At 46.0% G+C, this 16,287-nt stretch overlaps 1 protein-coding gene across 8 annotated transcripts in view; it reads left to right on the forward strand.

The window, feature by feature from the left end:
- The window catches only part of DNMT3A (DNA methyltransferase 3 alpha), a 2,120,215-nt gene that overhangs the window by 1,174,897 nt on the left and 929,031 nt on the right, over positions 1-16,287 (forward strand). For all 8 annotated transcript variants that reach the window (XM_078650037.1, XM_078650035.1, XM_078650036.1 and 5 more), the window contains one exon: positions 7,852-8,010. In XM_078650037.1, coding sequence (XP_078506163.1) covers positions 7,852-8,010 — 159 coding nt within the window. The remainder of the gene's footprint in view (positions 1-7,851; positions 8,011-16,287) is intronic.

Consider the following 16,287-nt stretch of genomic DNA (forward strand, 5'->3'; position numbering starts at 1 on the left):
AGACAGCCTGGATTTACAGACTAAAGGCGATGAAGCCATACGGTCTTAATGACCGAATTGAACTCAGTTGTTTCTTGTAGTACCCTGCATGGTACATATGTTTCTACACCGTTTCTTTTGTAAATACAGCTTGAGTACCTAGATTGCATAATGTTCCCAACATATCCCACATTCCCCGTGATTTGCTATTTTCATCACTCACACCATTTCAATATGGCCGTCACATTCACCGTCTCCTTTTAGTCCCCTCTTCGGTTGCCACGATCCAACCACATGATCGCCACCCTGCGAGGTGGCTTTCCTATCAACTCTGTTTCACCCTGTCACTATCCCGCAAGCCACGAGCTACTTCGCCGCGGTTTCCCGAACCGATTCTCTCTATACACCAAGTAAGTCGGTAGTTCCGATATTGACCCGCTTAACTCGGTAACCCCGGGTCTGAAACCGCACCTCATACGTTTGTTCACTTTTCCGTTTTCAGAGACGAATAACACCCCCCATGACCCAGGAATGTAAGTGCCTTCCTCTTTCACTTTTCTGATTTTAAAACCTTTCACACTGGTTTATAAGGTTCTTAAACTCCACGGCACCAAACACCATCACATGCATCTCGTTTTTCAAATCATTCACATTGGTATATAAGGTTTTAAACACCACGGCACCAAACACCATCGCATGCATTCTTGCATGCTTCCGCTCATTTAGGTTAATGCAACCTTCTTATATGTTAATTTGCTTTTGAGTTATGTTCCGCATTATAAAAGCGTTTTATTGCGTTCACAGAGCTCCTTGACAAAGGGCAACTTTCTGCCCGAAATGCATCGGAGCACGTTTTGAGATCAACAATAATGATCTTCATGTGGTCGAACAAAGGACATTTGAAAATATAATTATTTTGAACTTTTGCAAACCAATGAAACGAAAAATCTTTGAATAAATAATTGATCAACATAAAATGGAGTCTGTCTACTTATGACGAACCTGATCGGCGTGCCCAGTTTCAAGGATGCGTTTACACTTCCAGTAACGCACTCAACCAGCAATTAACCACGACGTACATGGACGGTTACGTCACTTGTTGGAGCACCCACAACTAAACTGAAATTAACTAAAACACACAAGAAACTCTCTCAAAAATAGCTGTGCGCCACGCCACCAATTCTTACAGTCACTGACTCTCACATATAGTCATTTATATACTCCAAGTCTCACATACACTGCCTTTTACATATATAGTTACTTGGACATGTACCACAGAGACATCCAATCTCTCACCAACACACTCATACACACACACTCCAGCAGCTACAGCTGTTTCCACATGCACTCTTGAACACATACACCCAGTGAATCAACCACTCGCACATCTATTTAGTCACACACCCCCCACCCACACACACACTCAGTCTCCCATACAAACACTCAGGCAACCAATCAATAACCCTTACAGACACTCATTTAGCTACTGACCAACACATGCAGCAGCTTACACAACAACAGACATACTGATACACACATTCAGACAGTTTAGTAACTAACCCATGCATTCAGTATGACATATTTAATCACTCACTTATACAGTCAGTCACGCACATACTAAATCCTCCATCCAGACACTTGTACACCCACTCATTCTTCAATACACCTTGTCATATATGTAAAACATATTTAAACTTTAGAGAAACACACAGTCACTGGATGATGTAATCAGTGATGTCATTTGAAATGTCATCAGTGATGTCACTGACCATGTCATGAATGACATATGTGATTTTATCAGCAGTGCATTGCGGGGCGCGAGTTATAGTTAGCTGAACTAACAATAACGGGGGAATTTCTATGGTTTTGAACAAGTGAAATGTCCAACTAACTATAACGTCCCTAAAACCTATGTTTTTTTCAGTGAAAAAAAAAATATATATATCCGGGGCTGGTTCAGCGGTCACCACTGCTCTATATTGCAGTGATAATCCTTCCTCCTTGAGTGAAAGGAATCCAGCCTCACCAACAGGGTCGTATGTAATCAAATTGAGCAATTTATTTTGCCAAACGAATGAGACGCATTTCGACCTGCTTCGGTCTTGGTCATATGACCATGAAATCAAAATGTCAGCATTTATACACAATTACTTCCTGTGTCTTTTAAACATAAATAAAATACTTCTGGAAGGGGTTAAGGCACCTTTCTTCCGATTCTAAAACCACAAAACGTTAACAAAACATGTATGTTTGAAGTAACATTTGTAATCGGACATTGTCACGCAATTAGTGCTTATGCCCCTATGTTCAAAATCAGAAGCCCGATGTTACATATAGTTGTGGGTATGAGCAAAAAATCCTCTTAATAAACCTATTGAGTCATCCTTTAATGGTGAATACCATTAATGCTATGGTGTCATAGTGTTGTTTGCTTATGTGTATACTGTGTTTAAATTGATCAGGGTATAGTACCCTATAGCAGTTTTCACTCCCTGTCAATATTTGCTCACAATCTGTCAGGGTTCGGTACCTGTATACATCATTGATTAATCTTCAAGCTTACTATATTTCCGCATCAGATATTTTGGGGTCTAGTGCCCCCATACGGTCAAATCAGCGATCAACAGTGTTAGATCCGTTCAGCTGGTATGCATAGTTAAAAAAGTAATGACCTGCTGCTAGGAAGTCAAGGTGTTTCCACCTGGATATAGCCTTCTTCGTGCATTTTTGCGTAATATTTCAAATCAGAAAACAGAGCCTCTACGGCTTGGACATCCTAATCATCAGAGTGTATGTTTTGTTTTACAACATTCCCCATTGAAGCACAAAGTACATTGGGAACATTATAACCTCTGTAGTTCCTTGAATTTGAAATTTCAAAGCATCCCACTCAATCCCATCTAATACAGGGCAAGCTGTGATGTTGACAAAAGTCTGGTCCCTCTTCATGAGGTGGGACGATGAATGGGGTGCCAAAGTTCCACCAATTAACCTAATTGTAGATCTTTCTTTAACATACTGTCCATTTAGCAGCCGAAAAAGTACAACTACAAATCCAATTGACATGACTAAAAAAAAAAGTCAAAAATAGCACCTGCCAAATGTAAGTCAATGGGGGTATCAAAAAATGTCTTTTAAACTACAAAAATAGAATTTTCGATGATGACTTTGATGTTGTAGAGTCAGAGTCAAATGAAAAGCTTGAATGGTTAACAGGACTTGTTTGCACTTCAGGTAACGACACATCTGTGGGGTAAGTCTACTCAGTATCATCATTGGGATCACCAGCCGGTGGATTCAATAAAGGATTAGTAACTGTATACATCTCGATGGCAACGTCTGGCCTGTTGGTATTCGCCGGAGCCAAAAAAGAATTTCTCGGCATCGCTTGACAAGAGACCGCTGGAGTCCTACTAAGAAGAATCGTCCACTCGCTGTAATTTGACATTGTCAATGGAGATGACCAGTTATCCTTGCGACCAGGAAGTGGAGGTAAAATGACTGTTCTTGTGCCCTGCACTCCAAGTGCAGGTACTGGTGCTCGATATGAGGGGACGAACTCCATCTTGTTCTCCACCTTCTCACGAACCAGATCACTGACTTGGGGTAGCCAGCCAACTACCGGAATCTGAAGCGCAGCATCAGTAGTGGAGGGCAAGTGTTCCTTTGCAAAACTGTCACAAGTCTTTTGTAGGTGCTGTACTACAGCAGAATGATCATCTACGTCAAAGGGTGTGGCAGACGCCGCCATGTCTAGACCCTCAAGGTCCGAACAAACATTTTGATGCAAAAGGGCATTTGGTATGGGGTCCGCCCACCCAGAGACCTTCTAGGGAGACTATTAAGTGCACGTTGAACGCTATAGAGATGGGCCAGCTAGTTCCTGCCAGTACCTAAAACCCTAGCTGTAAAGGATTGCTTTAAGTCACGGTTCATTCGCTCCACAACACTATTATCCTCAGGTCTGTATGAAGACGAAAATTTGACTTGGACCCCCAATGAACTCATGGCACACAGTACGCCTTAGAGGAGAACGCTGGACCCTGATGCGAATGAAGGGTGCCACATGCTAAAATTCCCACATAGATACGCATATCCCTGATGACAGTTCGGGCATCAGCACTCCGTTGCAGCCAGAGCCAAATGAAGTGTGTGCACGAAACCACTGCAACTAAGATGTACTTATACGCAGTATCTGAGGAGAAAGGACCGCAGTGATCTAAATAAACCCACCCAAGTGGTTTATTAGATATGTACCATTGCGTCTGGGGCGGGCGCGCAGCAGTTGAAGGTTTGATCTGCTGACAAATGTCACAAGTAAGGACATAATCACGCGTCTGTTTGTACATTCTGCACCACCAGTAACGCTGCTGTAAGAGATATTCATTCGCTGAAACGCTGGCATGCACCAAGGCCATGCCCTCGTGAGCGGATGTTATCAGGGTTTACCTGCGGTCCGCGTTGGGAATCAATCTGTCACCAACGTCGTTAATTCTCACATAGGGAACTTTATCAGGATTTAAATGATTAGAGTATTTAGAAGGGAAACTACCTCCCTTCTCTGTTGCAGCAACTACATATGTCGCTACTTCTGTCTTTGCTGTTTCGCCAGCAAGACAGTTACCAACAGCGTGTACCCCTACGCGCTGATGACCAATGTTATGAATTACAAACACGAGCGACAGCCGTTCTTTAAGCTCTGCCACTGAAACCCATAGCATTTTGTGTTTGATTTTGCTACCTTTGGAATCACGAAAGTCATTTTGAGTCTAAAAGAATAAATTGTCATTGTAAGACTGAGCACAGTAGTAAGAGTCACTTACAATTAGAGTAGTCACACAAGGGTCAGCATATTCCAGTGCAAGCAACAGAGCACGTAGCTCTGCCAATTGGGCGGTACAGTCCCCTAATGTCTGTGTATGCACGACATCGGACTTGAACTCTCCATTCACCATAGTACCCACCATTATTGCGCAGGCTGCTGAATAAGCATGCTTTGATCTTGTCGCCGGTTGCGCCGATCCGTCAGTGTAAATGATATAATGGAAATACTCCAGCAGGCGCAAGGTCAGAGGAGCCGGATGAATTAATTAATACTGCAAGTACTCCTGGGTTTGCAAAGAGAAATCAAAAATAAACGTGACATCAGGAGACGTCAAGGATGTGGCCCATTGTATCCAACGAGGATTCAAAGCTTTTGAATTAGGTACACTGGACTTTGTCACTGCCTCAAGGGCAGAATAGGGGGTAACGACCAACATGCGTTTTCCTTGCGACAACGCACGTTCCTTCAGAATCACCATCTGCACTGCAGTCAGAACTTTTTCCACAGAGGAAAACTGCATTTCAGCCGAAGTGTACAAGTGTGACTTGTAAGCAATAGGCACTCTGTCACCTTAAATAAATGTCAGGTATGTGAAACCCACTGGTCCCGGCACAATTCTTATTACCAGGTTGGTGTGGTTCTCACGAGTCAATAAGAATTTAGATGCAAGTATATCAGACTGTAAAGATTGCAGTATAGCTGAATGTTCAGGCAGCCAGCAAGATTTGGTAAAAGTTGGTTGTATCAATGCATATAGCAGCTTGATACACTGGGCATATTCGGGAATGTAAGTATGCCCGACATTCAGAAAACCCAGCAACGATTGTAGTTTCTTCAGGGTTGTAGGAGTGCGCAGATGTACGCATTTCTCCAAGAAGTGAGGTACCAAACCTCGACTTTCATTGTTGAGCTCATCGCCCAAGAACAACACTGTGTACTCAGCAATGTGTGATTTTGCAAAGTTAAATTTGTAACAGAAGTCCGCAAACATACAAATGATGCGGTCATCGCGACAAAGATGCAGCCATAATTCGTCGTCTGAGATAAATGTCATCAACATACGAGCACGCATCAGGGCCGAGTCCCTCCAAGAGAGAGACAATGCGGGCGACAAAGACGCCTGGACTGTTTTTATAGCCCATGGCTAATCTTCTGAACTGTTTTTGTTTGCCGCCACAGGTGAACGCTGTCCATTGACTACTAAGTGAGGACAGATTATGGCTAAAAAGGCCATTGGATATGTCAAGTCTGGTCTTAAACTGTTTACGCACGAGACTATCCACAAGGGCAGAACTGTGAGTATTCTGTACCACGCAGGTCCGACAATGAGAGTTCAAGTGCCGGTAATCCAAAACTAATATTCCACATTTGTAAAGCGCGAACAATCACCCGTAAGGGTCTCTAGGCGCTGGGGGCCGTCGGAAAGATTAAGCAAGCTATTGCCCAGAATCACATGGTGCTGGGCTAATCTGCCACCGCACCGGGGATCGAACCGTGATCCCCAGATTCCAGCGTCATTTGCCCTGGCCGAGGCGCCACACCTCTCCCCCTACTAAGCGATACCAAAGGGGATGATGGATAGGCTCGTGAATCCAGTGGCAAAGTGAGCAAGGGACCCACGTCTGGGCATACCCTGCCAACTTAGGGTGAACAAAGCGATACCAAAGGGGATGATGGACGGAGCGCTGGAGCAAATCAAACACTCACCCCCAGTCAGCTGATCTGGGTTTAATCCATCATCATTCTTTAGCTCACTCCACCACTCCAGTTCAGACATGGCCATCTGCAAATCAGTCTGACCCTGTGCCTCATGGGAACAGTCCAGCCCTTACTGCCAAGCCATGTCTTCCCTGGACCGAAAACAAGCGTCCTGGGTCCGGTTTCTGTCTAATCAGCCGTCATCAGCCAGGCTAGCTTGAATCCAGTGGCCATGTCTGGGCATACCCTGCCAATTTAGGGCGAACAAAGCGATACCAAAGTGGATGATGTACAGAGCACTGGAGCAAATCAAACACTCACCCCCAGTCAACTGATCTGGGTTTAATCCATCATCATTCTTTAGCTCACTCCACCACCCCAGTTCTGACATTGCCATATGCAAATCAGTCTGACCCTGTGCCTCATGGGAACAGTCCAGCCCGAACTGCCAAGCCATGTCTTCCCTGGACCGGAAACAAGCATCCTGGGACCGGTTTCTGGCTAATCAGCCGTCATCAGCCAGGCTAGCGTGAATCCAGTGGCAAAGTGAGCAAGGGACCCACGTCTGGGCATACCCTGCCAACTTAGGGCGAACAAAGCGATACCAATGGCCATGTCTGAACTGGGGTGGTGGAGTGAGCTAAAGAATGATGATGGATTAACCCAGATCAGTTGACTGGGTGTGAGTGTTTGATTTGCTCAAGCGCTCCGTCCATTATCCCCTTTGGTATCGCTTTGTTTACCCTAAGTTGGCAGGGTATGCCCAGACGTGGGTCCATTGCTCACTTTGCCACTGGATTCAAGCTAGCCTGGCTGCACAACGCCACCTGCAGTCGTGTGTAAATTGCTATCAAAATTCTTCAAATCTAGTCTGGCACCTAGAGGTACTCAAAAGATGCGGACTCTGGTTAGATAATCTCTACCAGAAAAGGCATTACTGAAGGTAAATAACCTGTTCATCCCTTCCGGTCAGAGATGTCTTTGATTGATTACAGATTGGGAAATTTGGAGAATAAACAGTGAAAGGAATCTTGAGTGATTCCCATTATATTAAGAAGTTTTATTTTAGACCACTTTCAAAAACAACATGGTATTACTCAGTCTAGTACTTCAAGACCTGTTTGTATCACATATCCGTACCGCTAGGTCCGTACCGTAGCGCGGGGACACAATAGCCTAGTGTAACCAGGCGTTTTATATACTCCGTTTATTGTTAATATTATGTTTGAGAGGAAACCTGTTCTATAGTTCTAAAAGATTCAACTTTGTGGATAATGATCTGAGTCAGTGGAAATTATATTATTGTTTGATTTTATGTGCTGAATTCTGTCTTTTCTCTCTTTACCCAGGATGGAAGGGGATTTGGGATTGGAGAACTTGTCTGGGGCAAGCTGCGTGGATTCTCCTGGTGGCCTGGGCGAATTGTATCGTGGTGGATGACTGGCAGGAGCCGGGCAGCTGAGGGTACTCGTTGGGTCATGTGGTTTGGAGATGGAAAGTTTTCTGTGGTAAGTCAAATGAAAAAACGCAGACATCTCTTGCTTGTGATGCACCTCATATTAAAGTGACCAACATTACAAGCCATGGTGTCCAGTATCATCTTGTTGGAAAGATATTCATTAGGTTGGCATTTTAGTAAGAAAATCGTATTGGAAATAGATCAAGTTATTTCTAACCAGTCAGATAGTTACTTCTGTCCCAAGATTACAAAAATCATCAGACACACACTAAGAATGAAGCATGTATGGATAAAAATACTAAATTCATAATTGTGTCGCAATGCATGAAATTTCCTTTATGACTACATATGCTTGTGCAGTGTTGTTGCTTTATACACTGCTGCATTACAGAACGGATGAATAGAGCAAATTTTCTCTCAAGTATAAAAATGGATATGTTTTGAAGCCTAAGTGATTGTGTTATCCAACCTACTCTTCATCTCCATTTAGTGCTGACTGACTTTCACCATAAAAGTATTCTCTCTGCATGGTCACAAGTAAGCCTGGGCAGAGTTCCTGGAGTTTGGCTACGCAGAACTCCGGGAAGTGACCCAAAATCTACACCACGCTATGCAGAGTTCCGTAAGTGGCAGAGTTGGTTTGATCATGCCGTTGGCGTTGATTTTCAGCGCCAGGTGTTTGTCCCGCACTGTAAAATCAGTGCTAGCGCCAGCATGCGCAGCGCAAGAGAGTGCTGCTTCTTTTCTTGGTGCTCGAGTAGATTTTCTACCCGAGCTGCTGCTTACTCAACGCGGATGGTCTGGTTTCTCAACGCGAGCAGTCACGACCATTTGCGACTGCCAGTGTTGAGAAATTTGCCCCCCTGCGTTGAGAAGTCTTCTAGGCAGGTGGATTTGCCTCACTCGCCAACTTGACATTGCCGAGCGAGGCTAAAAACTCCGCTCCACGGAGTGTGGAAAACTCAGCGAACGGAGCAGAGTTCACCGCCCAGGCCTAGTCACAAGTGCCTTATTCAGCAGAATTTGTTTTTTGCTATGCTGTTGTATACTTAAGAGGCCGACTGTTCTCTGCAGCTTTAAGTATTTTTTTTAGTCTTTGGAACTTCTGCTGGTGACTGGCTTCAATAAATGTTGAAAACTGCTCTCAGCCGTATTTGCAACTGACCCAAAAAAGTTCTCCTTGGGGTATTGGAGCTTTCATAATTTGTCTGCTACTTGCTTGCTTTGTGATAATTTTTCAGCGCAGTCTGAAGACTAGTGTTCTTTGGTTCCTGCACTTTACCATGAGTAAGCAGCGCACTGTAAGTGAAAATCATGAGCCCCTCAATTAGGCTCAGTAACTCGGAGACTTGATCTGTCTGGACAGACACTCCTATATATAGCCGGAAGAAAGTAACAAGTTTTCACCTCAGATTTATACTCCAATTAACAAAGCTTCCCTCAGATTTATACTCCAATTAACAAAGCTTCTCCTGTCTGGATGGAGCAAGAAGCCTAGTTCCACCAGAGATTGGTCAAAGGTCCCAGTATGGCCTATTCTTATTAGGCATTGTACCGAGATAAATTCAAGCCATGAATCCATCAAAGACTCATTTTATGCTACTTTACTGGCCTAACACTTGAAAGGATCTATGGGTGTCTTGAAGACTTAAGACTCCTACTGTGCATTCTGCGCCTTCAAGTTGCGATAAACGGTGATTCCACTGATACCAGTGTCTTTATAATAACATTTCACATAGTCTGATAGATAATCTTAAAAGTAGGGTTTGGCTTGAAAGACAGAAAGGGGTTTCCATCAAAGAAGGAAGTGCTGGTCCTTAAAAACAAAAACAATTGTTCAGCCATCTTTCCCTCCGCAGAAACATTTCTTGAACTATTCACCTACAATCTGGGACAAGCTTTGTTTATCACCACCAATGAGCGAAAACTGTGAGGCCACGTATGGAGCTCCCCTGAATGGAGTTGAGCATCAGTTACATATTTGGATAAACAGATGCATTTTATAATTTCCTTGAGAAATGTGATGTAAGCAAACTCTTAACCTCTATCTTTGCAAGTTGGCCATATTCCTGCGCTAATCCTAAAATTAGACCTAAATTGGCGAACTTTCAGACATATTTTGCGCTTTTTAATCAGCAAGAAATTGCTCCTGATGTTTGCTAGCTAGGAATAAGAACATATTTGTGCTCAGTTACACCCTAAGTGATATTAACATGCGGCTAGGGGCATATGCCCATTAATAACTTGTGTGTTTCCAAAGTGACTTCATGCCTGTCCCCTTTGCCTTTACATTTCAGTGTTGAGAGCCACTGCAGACTCATCTCAATATCCCTCGTCTGCTACATTTTGCAGGCCCTGGTGGTTTTAGAGCTTCTGGGATAGATTCCAACTTCAAGCATGACATAGCTGGTATAAAAACCTTTTCAGGGGCATCACGCAGTCCGGGATTAACAAGTGCGACCACATTGCACCTTGACTCCTCCCTGGAGCGACCTCTTGTGCACATTTGTGTGCTGCTTGGGACGAAAACTGGAGGCATATGCACGAATTAAGTAAGAGGCTGTGCTCTGATTACCATCAGGTAATGTGTGAGGTGGGGGTGGCCTTTGTTGTTACCAAACACAAACCCGCCATCCGAATAGGAGCTAAGAGCCCACGCATGGTCGCAGTGGTAATCCAAGTCAAGGCACAAGTAACAGTCGATTATGGTGAGCAATTTAGTTATAGCCCTAATCCTCCAGGTTTCTTCTGATAAGACTCCCAAATGTGTTTGCAACTTTCTAAATGCCTAGTTTGGCAAAGTAGCTACATTATCTATAAAGAAAACAGCAAGATATGTTTCCAATTTTCATGAGCACTCAGCTGCCTAAGGTGCAACTGTTTGTAGGCATGATACATGAGCACCACAATCTCAAGGCCTCACCACATGGTCTAATTGTGCAGATCATTCCCTAGCTGCAGTGGGCTGTTTTAGTTCTTCCTACCTTCGCTCTTCTCCTTTTCTCAGCAGCCTCTCATTTGTGCAAGGGTATCTCCAGCACCCCTCATGAGAAATCTGCCTCTATCCTCAAGCTGGCCCTTCTAACTTCAGTTTCCTGATCCAGAACCTGTCAAAGGGGATTTGCCAGTCTGCGATCCCAGTTTGAGAGCACATAAGCAATCCTCTTGTCTCTATTGCTCCACAACTTTGGATTCTGATTACAGATAAATCTTGGCTCAATAATATTTGTACAAACCATGCAGACAGTTAGTGCATTATGCAAGTGCAGTTATGGTTCCAGTTTTTTTTGTATTCTTTCTAGACTGGTGCAGACATAGTCTTTGTCCCCATTTTGTCAGCAGGAATGGGGGTGGAGTTGTAATCGCCTTGTCACAAGAGACCCACAGCCAGGACAAACAACCACTCAACCTCTTGGGACTAGCGCTTTGATCAAACAATGGAACAGTAAAAGTCAGGGGTTTTCCCTACACTGAACAGGGATCCTCTGTCTTCTACCTTTATTCTGAGGAGACTTGAGAAGCCCTGCAATTGACATTGCAGCCTGGATTACGTTCTGCTCCATCCTATGTATGACTCCTACTTCAGTGCAAGAAATTAAAATGGATGTATTGGTGGCCAGATATAGAACTTGTACTCCCTGCACATACTACTGCTTACGTTGTTACACATACACACTCCATATATATCTGCATCAATGGAGGGAAGTACCTAGTTGCAGAGGACTGGCAGATCAGTTTTAATACACATTGGAAGTTTGGTAGGCGACTCTCTCTGTCCGAAAATGTGCAAAAGGGCATGCCCAGCAATTAGTCTGTTGCTGACACAACTACCAGTCCGTTGTGAACCAATCAAATCTTTTTTTTTAGGTCACATGGGATTCTATGACGGGGAGATTCCAAAACTACATAGATATAAACTGGGTTTTTTGAACACTGTATTCAAACTTTGTAGCTTCTTGCCCGTCTGCATACATATTATATTAAGCAATTGATTTGTACTAGGGTTAGTGACTAGGCCAATCCTTAAGTATTTGACTAATAATTATAGTAATTTCAGTACTGCAAAGAGAGTGCAAGATACATTTATAAGTACTTACGTTTTAGCAAAGTGATACAATAGATACATATTGCTGGATGGATGAATGGACAACTGGTTGGGACAGACCTACAACTCTTAGGATTCACGGTGACTTAATCTCATGTTATGTTATGTTATGTTATAGCTATTTGTAAAGCGCAACTGTTACCACAAAGGTGTCCTGGCGCTGAGAGAAGCCCTAAACAGGAGTCAAGCCAGATGGGGAGATCATTGGGTTGGTTAGATCATTTTTGTGAAAAGCCAGGTTTTAAGTGTTTTTCTAAAAACAAGGAGGTTGGTCTTGCTTCTTAGTGAAAAAGGAAGTGCGTTCCAGGCCTTTGCGGCATTAACTGTGAAGCTTCTGCCTCCCCAGTTAGCCTTTTTCACCCTAGGTACTGTTACCAGTTTGGCGTCAGAGGAGCGTAATGTTCTAGTAGGGGTGTACCAGTGGGCGAGTTGTTTAAGGAATTCCGGCCCTATTCCATGAAGGGCCTTGAAAACCAAGCACCAGGATTTAAATTGGATACGTTTCCTTACTGGAAGTCAGTGTAGGGCTTTGATTTGGGCAGAGATGGATTCAGGTCTGGGTATACTGTTGAGTAGTCTAGCCATAAAGTCTAGTCTAGTCCTAAAAAGATTATAGGGCGTGTTTACAGAGGGGTGAAGGGAGGGGATAAGGCCTGATAGGACATGTGCAAACACACTCTGTGGCATGTATTAAGTTGAGGAATTGGGTCTCTTTTTATCCTGAGGGTCCCTTGGTCCTACTAGCCCACCATGTCCCTCACTGGAAAAGTCCCCTGCATGTCTAAACCTTTGCCTCAAATTGTAAAGCGCTCTGATATCCTTCGGGATCAAGTTCGCGCTATATAAAACTTTATAAATAAATAAAATAAATTAGAGCCTGGTGAGCTGTCAGAAGTCATACACAGACAAAGATGATGCCCGTTGTGTGCTGATCCAGACCACAGAGCCCTGTTGTGGGTAGCTTTCCATGTTACAGGGACCTGCAGTGCCTACTCCTGATTATCCTGTTGGCCAAAAATCTAAAACTAACAGAAACTCGCTATGGGTAACTTGAGGCATCAGTGCGCTCTCTCCAGAGTCATTCGTGGCATCCTAAACAACTGGTCTTCTATTGTCAAGCATGAAAGTAGCAGAAGGCAGAAACAATATTCTTCTTTGCCTAAGCTCTGAACAGCAGAACAAAAACTGGCCTCTTCATCAGGCATGGTCTCATTCTGTAGGGATGAGTCACGTCTTCCTTACTCATTCAAGCAAGACCACTGACTCATTGTCAGTGAAATTGCTCTCCCACCCTCGCAGCTCCACCATTAAGTGAGGTGCCCCTGCCCCTGCACTCTTGAGTGTTGGTGATCGAGGCCCTCCTCCACCCGCAGGTTTCCCTGCGCCTCATCCCTGGTGGTCCAGTGGACCTCTGTCTCCTTTCTTTCTGCTCCTTCACTCGTTTTTCTCCCCTTTCTATCTTTCACCTTTCTGCACCTCTGCTCTTTTGCGCCTTATAGCCATTTCCCTTTCTTCTCCCTCTGCTCCTTCACTCGTTTTTTCCCCTTTCTATCTTTCACCTTTCTGCACCTCTGCTATTTTGTGCCTTATTTCTGCCCATTTTCCCTTTCTCTCCCTCTGCTCCTTCACTCTCTCCCTCTGCTCCTTCACTCGTTTTCACTAGTTTTTTTACCCTTTCTATCTTTCACCTTTCTGCTCTTTTCTGCATCTCTGCTCTTTTGTGCCTTATTTCTGCTTATTTTCCCTTTTTTCTTTATCCCTTCTTTCCTCCCTTTATCTTTCCCCGCCGCTGCTGCCCCCGCGGCCCCTCCCCCCCCAGCACGACCGGCCCAATCCAGCTCCCCTCCCCGCTCCCGCCTCCCAGCTGTACAGCCCTCCCCGACCCCTACTTAATGGCGTCCACTGCGGGGACAGGCGAGCAAGACCACTGACTCATTGTCAGTGAAATTGCTCTCCCACCCTCGCAGCTCCACCATTAAGTGAGGTGCCCCTGCCCCTGCACTCTTGAGTGTTGGTGATCGAGGCCCTCCTCCACCCGCAGGTTTCCCTGCGCCTCATCCCTGGTGGTCCAGTGGACCTCTGTCTCCTTTCTTTCTTTCTGCTCCTTCACTCGTTTTCCTCCCCTTTCTATCTTTCACCTTTCTGCACCTCTGCTCTTTTGCGCCTTATTTCTGCCCATTTCCCTTTCTCTCCCTCTGCTCCTTCACTCGTTTTCACTCCTTTTTTCCCCTTTCTATCTTTCACCTTTCTGCACCTCTGCTCTTTTGTGCCTTATTTCTGCCCATTTTCCCTTTCTCTCCCTCTGCTCCTTCACTCGTTTTCACTAGTTTTTTTACCCTTTCTATCTTTCACCTTTCTGCTCTTTTCTGCATCTCTGCTCTTTTGTGCCTTATTTCTGCTTATTTTCCCTTTTTTCTTTATCCCTTCTTTCCTCTCTTTATCTTTCCCCGCCGCTGCTGCCCCCGCGGCCTCCCCCCCCCCCCCCCCAGCACGACCGGCCCAATCCAGCTCCCCTCCCCGCTCCCGCCTCCCAGCTGTCCAGCCCTCCCCGGCCCCTACTTAATGGCGGCCACTGCGGGGACAGGCGAGCAAGACCACTGACTCATTGTCAGTGAAATTGCTCTCCCACCCTCGCAGCTCCACCATTAAGTGAGGTGCCCCTGCCCCTGCACTCTTGAGTGTTGGTGATCGAGGCCCTCCTCCACCCGCAGGTTTCCCTGCGCCTCATCCCTGGTGGTCCAGTGGACCTCTGTCTCCTTTCTTTCTTTCTGCTCCTTCACTCGTTTTTCTCCCCTTTCTATCTTTCACCTTTCTGCACCTCTGCTCTTTTGCGCCTTATTTCTGCCCATTTCCCTTTCTCTCCCTCTGCTCCTTCACTCGTTTTCACTCGTTTTTTTCCACTTTCTATCTTTCACCTTTCTGCACCTCTGCTCTTTTGTGCCTTATTTCTGCCCATTTTCCCTTTCTCTCCCTCTGCTCCTTCACTCGTTTTCACTAGTTTTTTTACCCTTTCTATCTTTCACCTTTCTGCTCTTTTCTGCATCTCTGCTCTTTTGTGCCTTATTTCTGCTTATTTTCCCTTTTTTCTTTATCCCTTTTTTCCTCCCTTTATCTTTCCCCGCCGCTGCTGCCCCCGCGGCCCCTCCCCCCCCCAGCACGACCGGCCCAATCCAGCTCCCCTCCCCGCTCCCACCTCCCAGCTGTCCAGCCCTCCCCGACCCCTACTTAATGGCGGCCACTACGCGGCCGTGCAGCGGCCGCGGGCTGCGGGCGCGCCGCTGGTGCACCAAAGGCGCGTCAGAGGCAAGTACGTCTGCGCCCGTCTGCGACCCGTCCGCGACCAGCACCAGGAACCCTGGACCTCCGCCCCACCAACGCTACGACCCAGCAGCACTCCACGCACTCAACCCAGGCTGCAACAACAACTGCAAGCTAGCATCACCAGCCGACACCCATGGACCCTTCAGCTGTCACCGCTGCCGGCACACCTGTAGCACCGCCAAGAACACGGATCCAGCACAACCCGCCCACAAGAACACAACCGAACCGAAGACCCTGCAATGCATCCTCCTCAACGTCCGATCCCTCCACAAACACGCCACAGAAATCTGGGACCTCCTCGACAGCACAACCCCAGACGTAGCATTCTTCACCGAAACCTTGACCAACACCACCTCGGGACCGGACATCGCCATCGCCATCCCCCAAGGATACAAGATCTCCAGGAAGGACCGCCCCATCCACCCAGGAGGAGGAATCGCCATCGTCAACAAATCCAGCCTCCGCCTGAGCACACTCCCTGACGAGTCCACAGAACTGATGGAACACCTTCACTTCAAGATACTGGCCAGCCCCACCGCAGCCCTCCGAGGAACCCTCATCTACCGACCCCCTGGACCCCGCGGACCCTTCGCCAACTCCATCACGGACATTATCTCCCCGCAGGCCTTCGCATCCACCAACTACACCCTGCTGGGAGACCTTAACTTCCACCTCGACAATCAACTGGACCCCAACACCACATCCCTCCTGGACAACCTCCACAACATTGGACTCCGCCAGATCGTGACCGAGCCCACGCACTCAGCAGGACACACCCTCGACCCCCTCTTCACTACAGGAAACTCCATCACCTTCAGCCACACCACCGAACTCCCATGGACCGATCATCGTTGCGTCCACTTCACCTTCAGAACACCCACCATCCACAGACACCAGCAC

The sequence above is a fragment of the Lissotriton helveticus genome, chromosome 6, assembly GCF_964261635.1.
Source record: "Lissotriton helveticus chromosome 6, aLisHel1.1, whole genome shotgun sequence".
Lineage (NCBI taxonomy): Eukaryota > Metazoa > Chordata > Amphibia > Caudata > Salamandridae > Lissotriton > Lissotriton helveticus.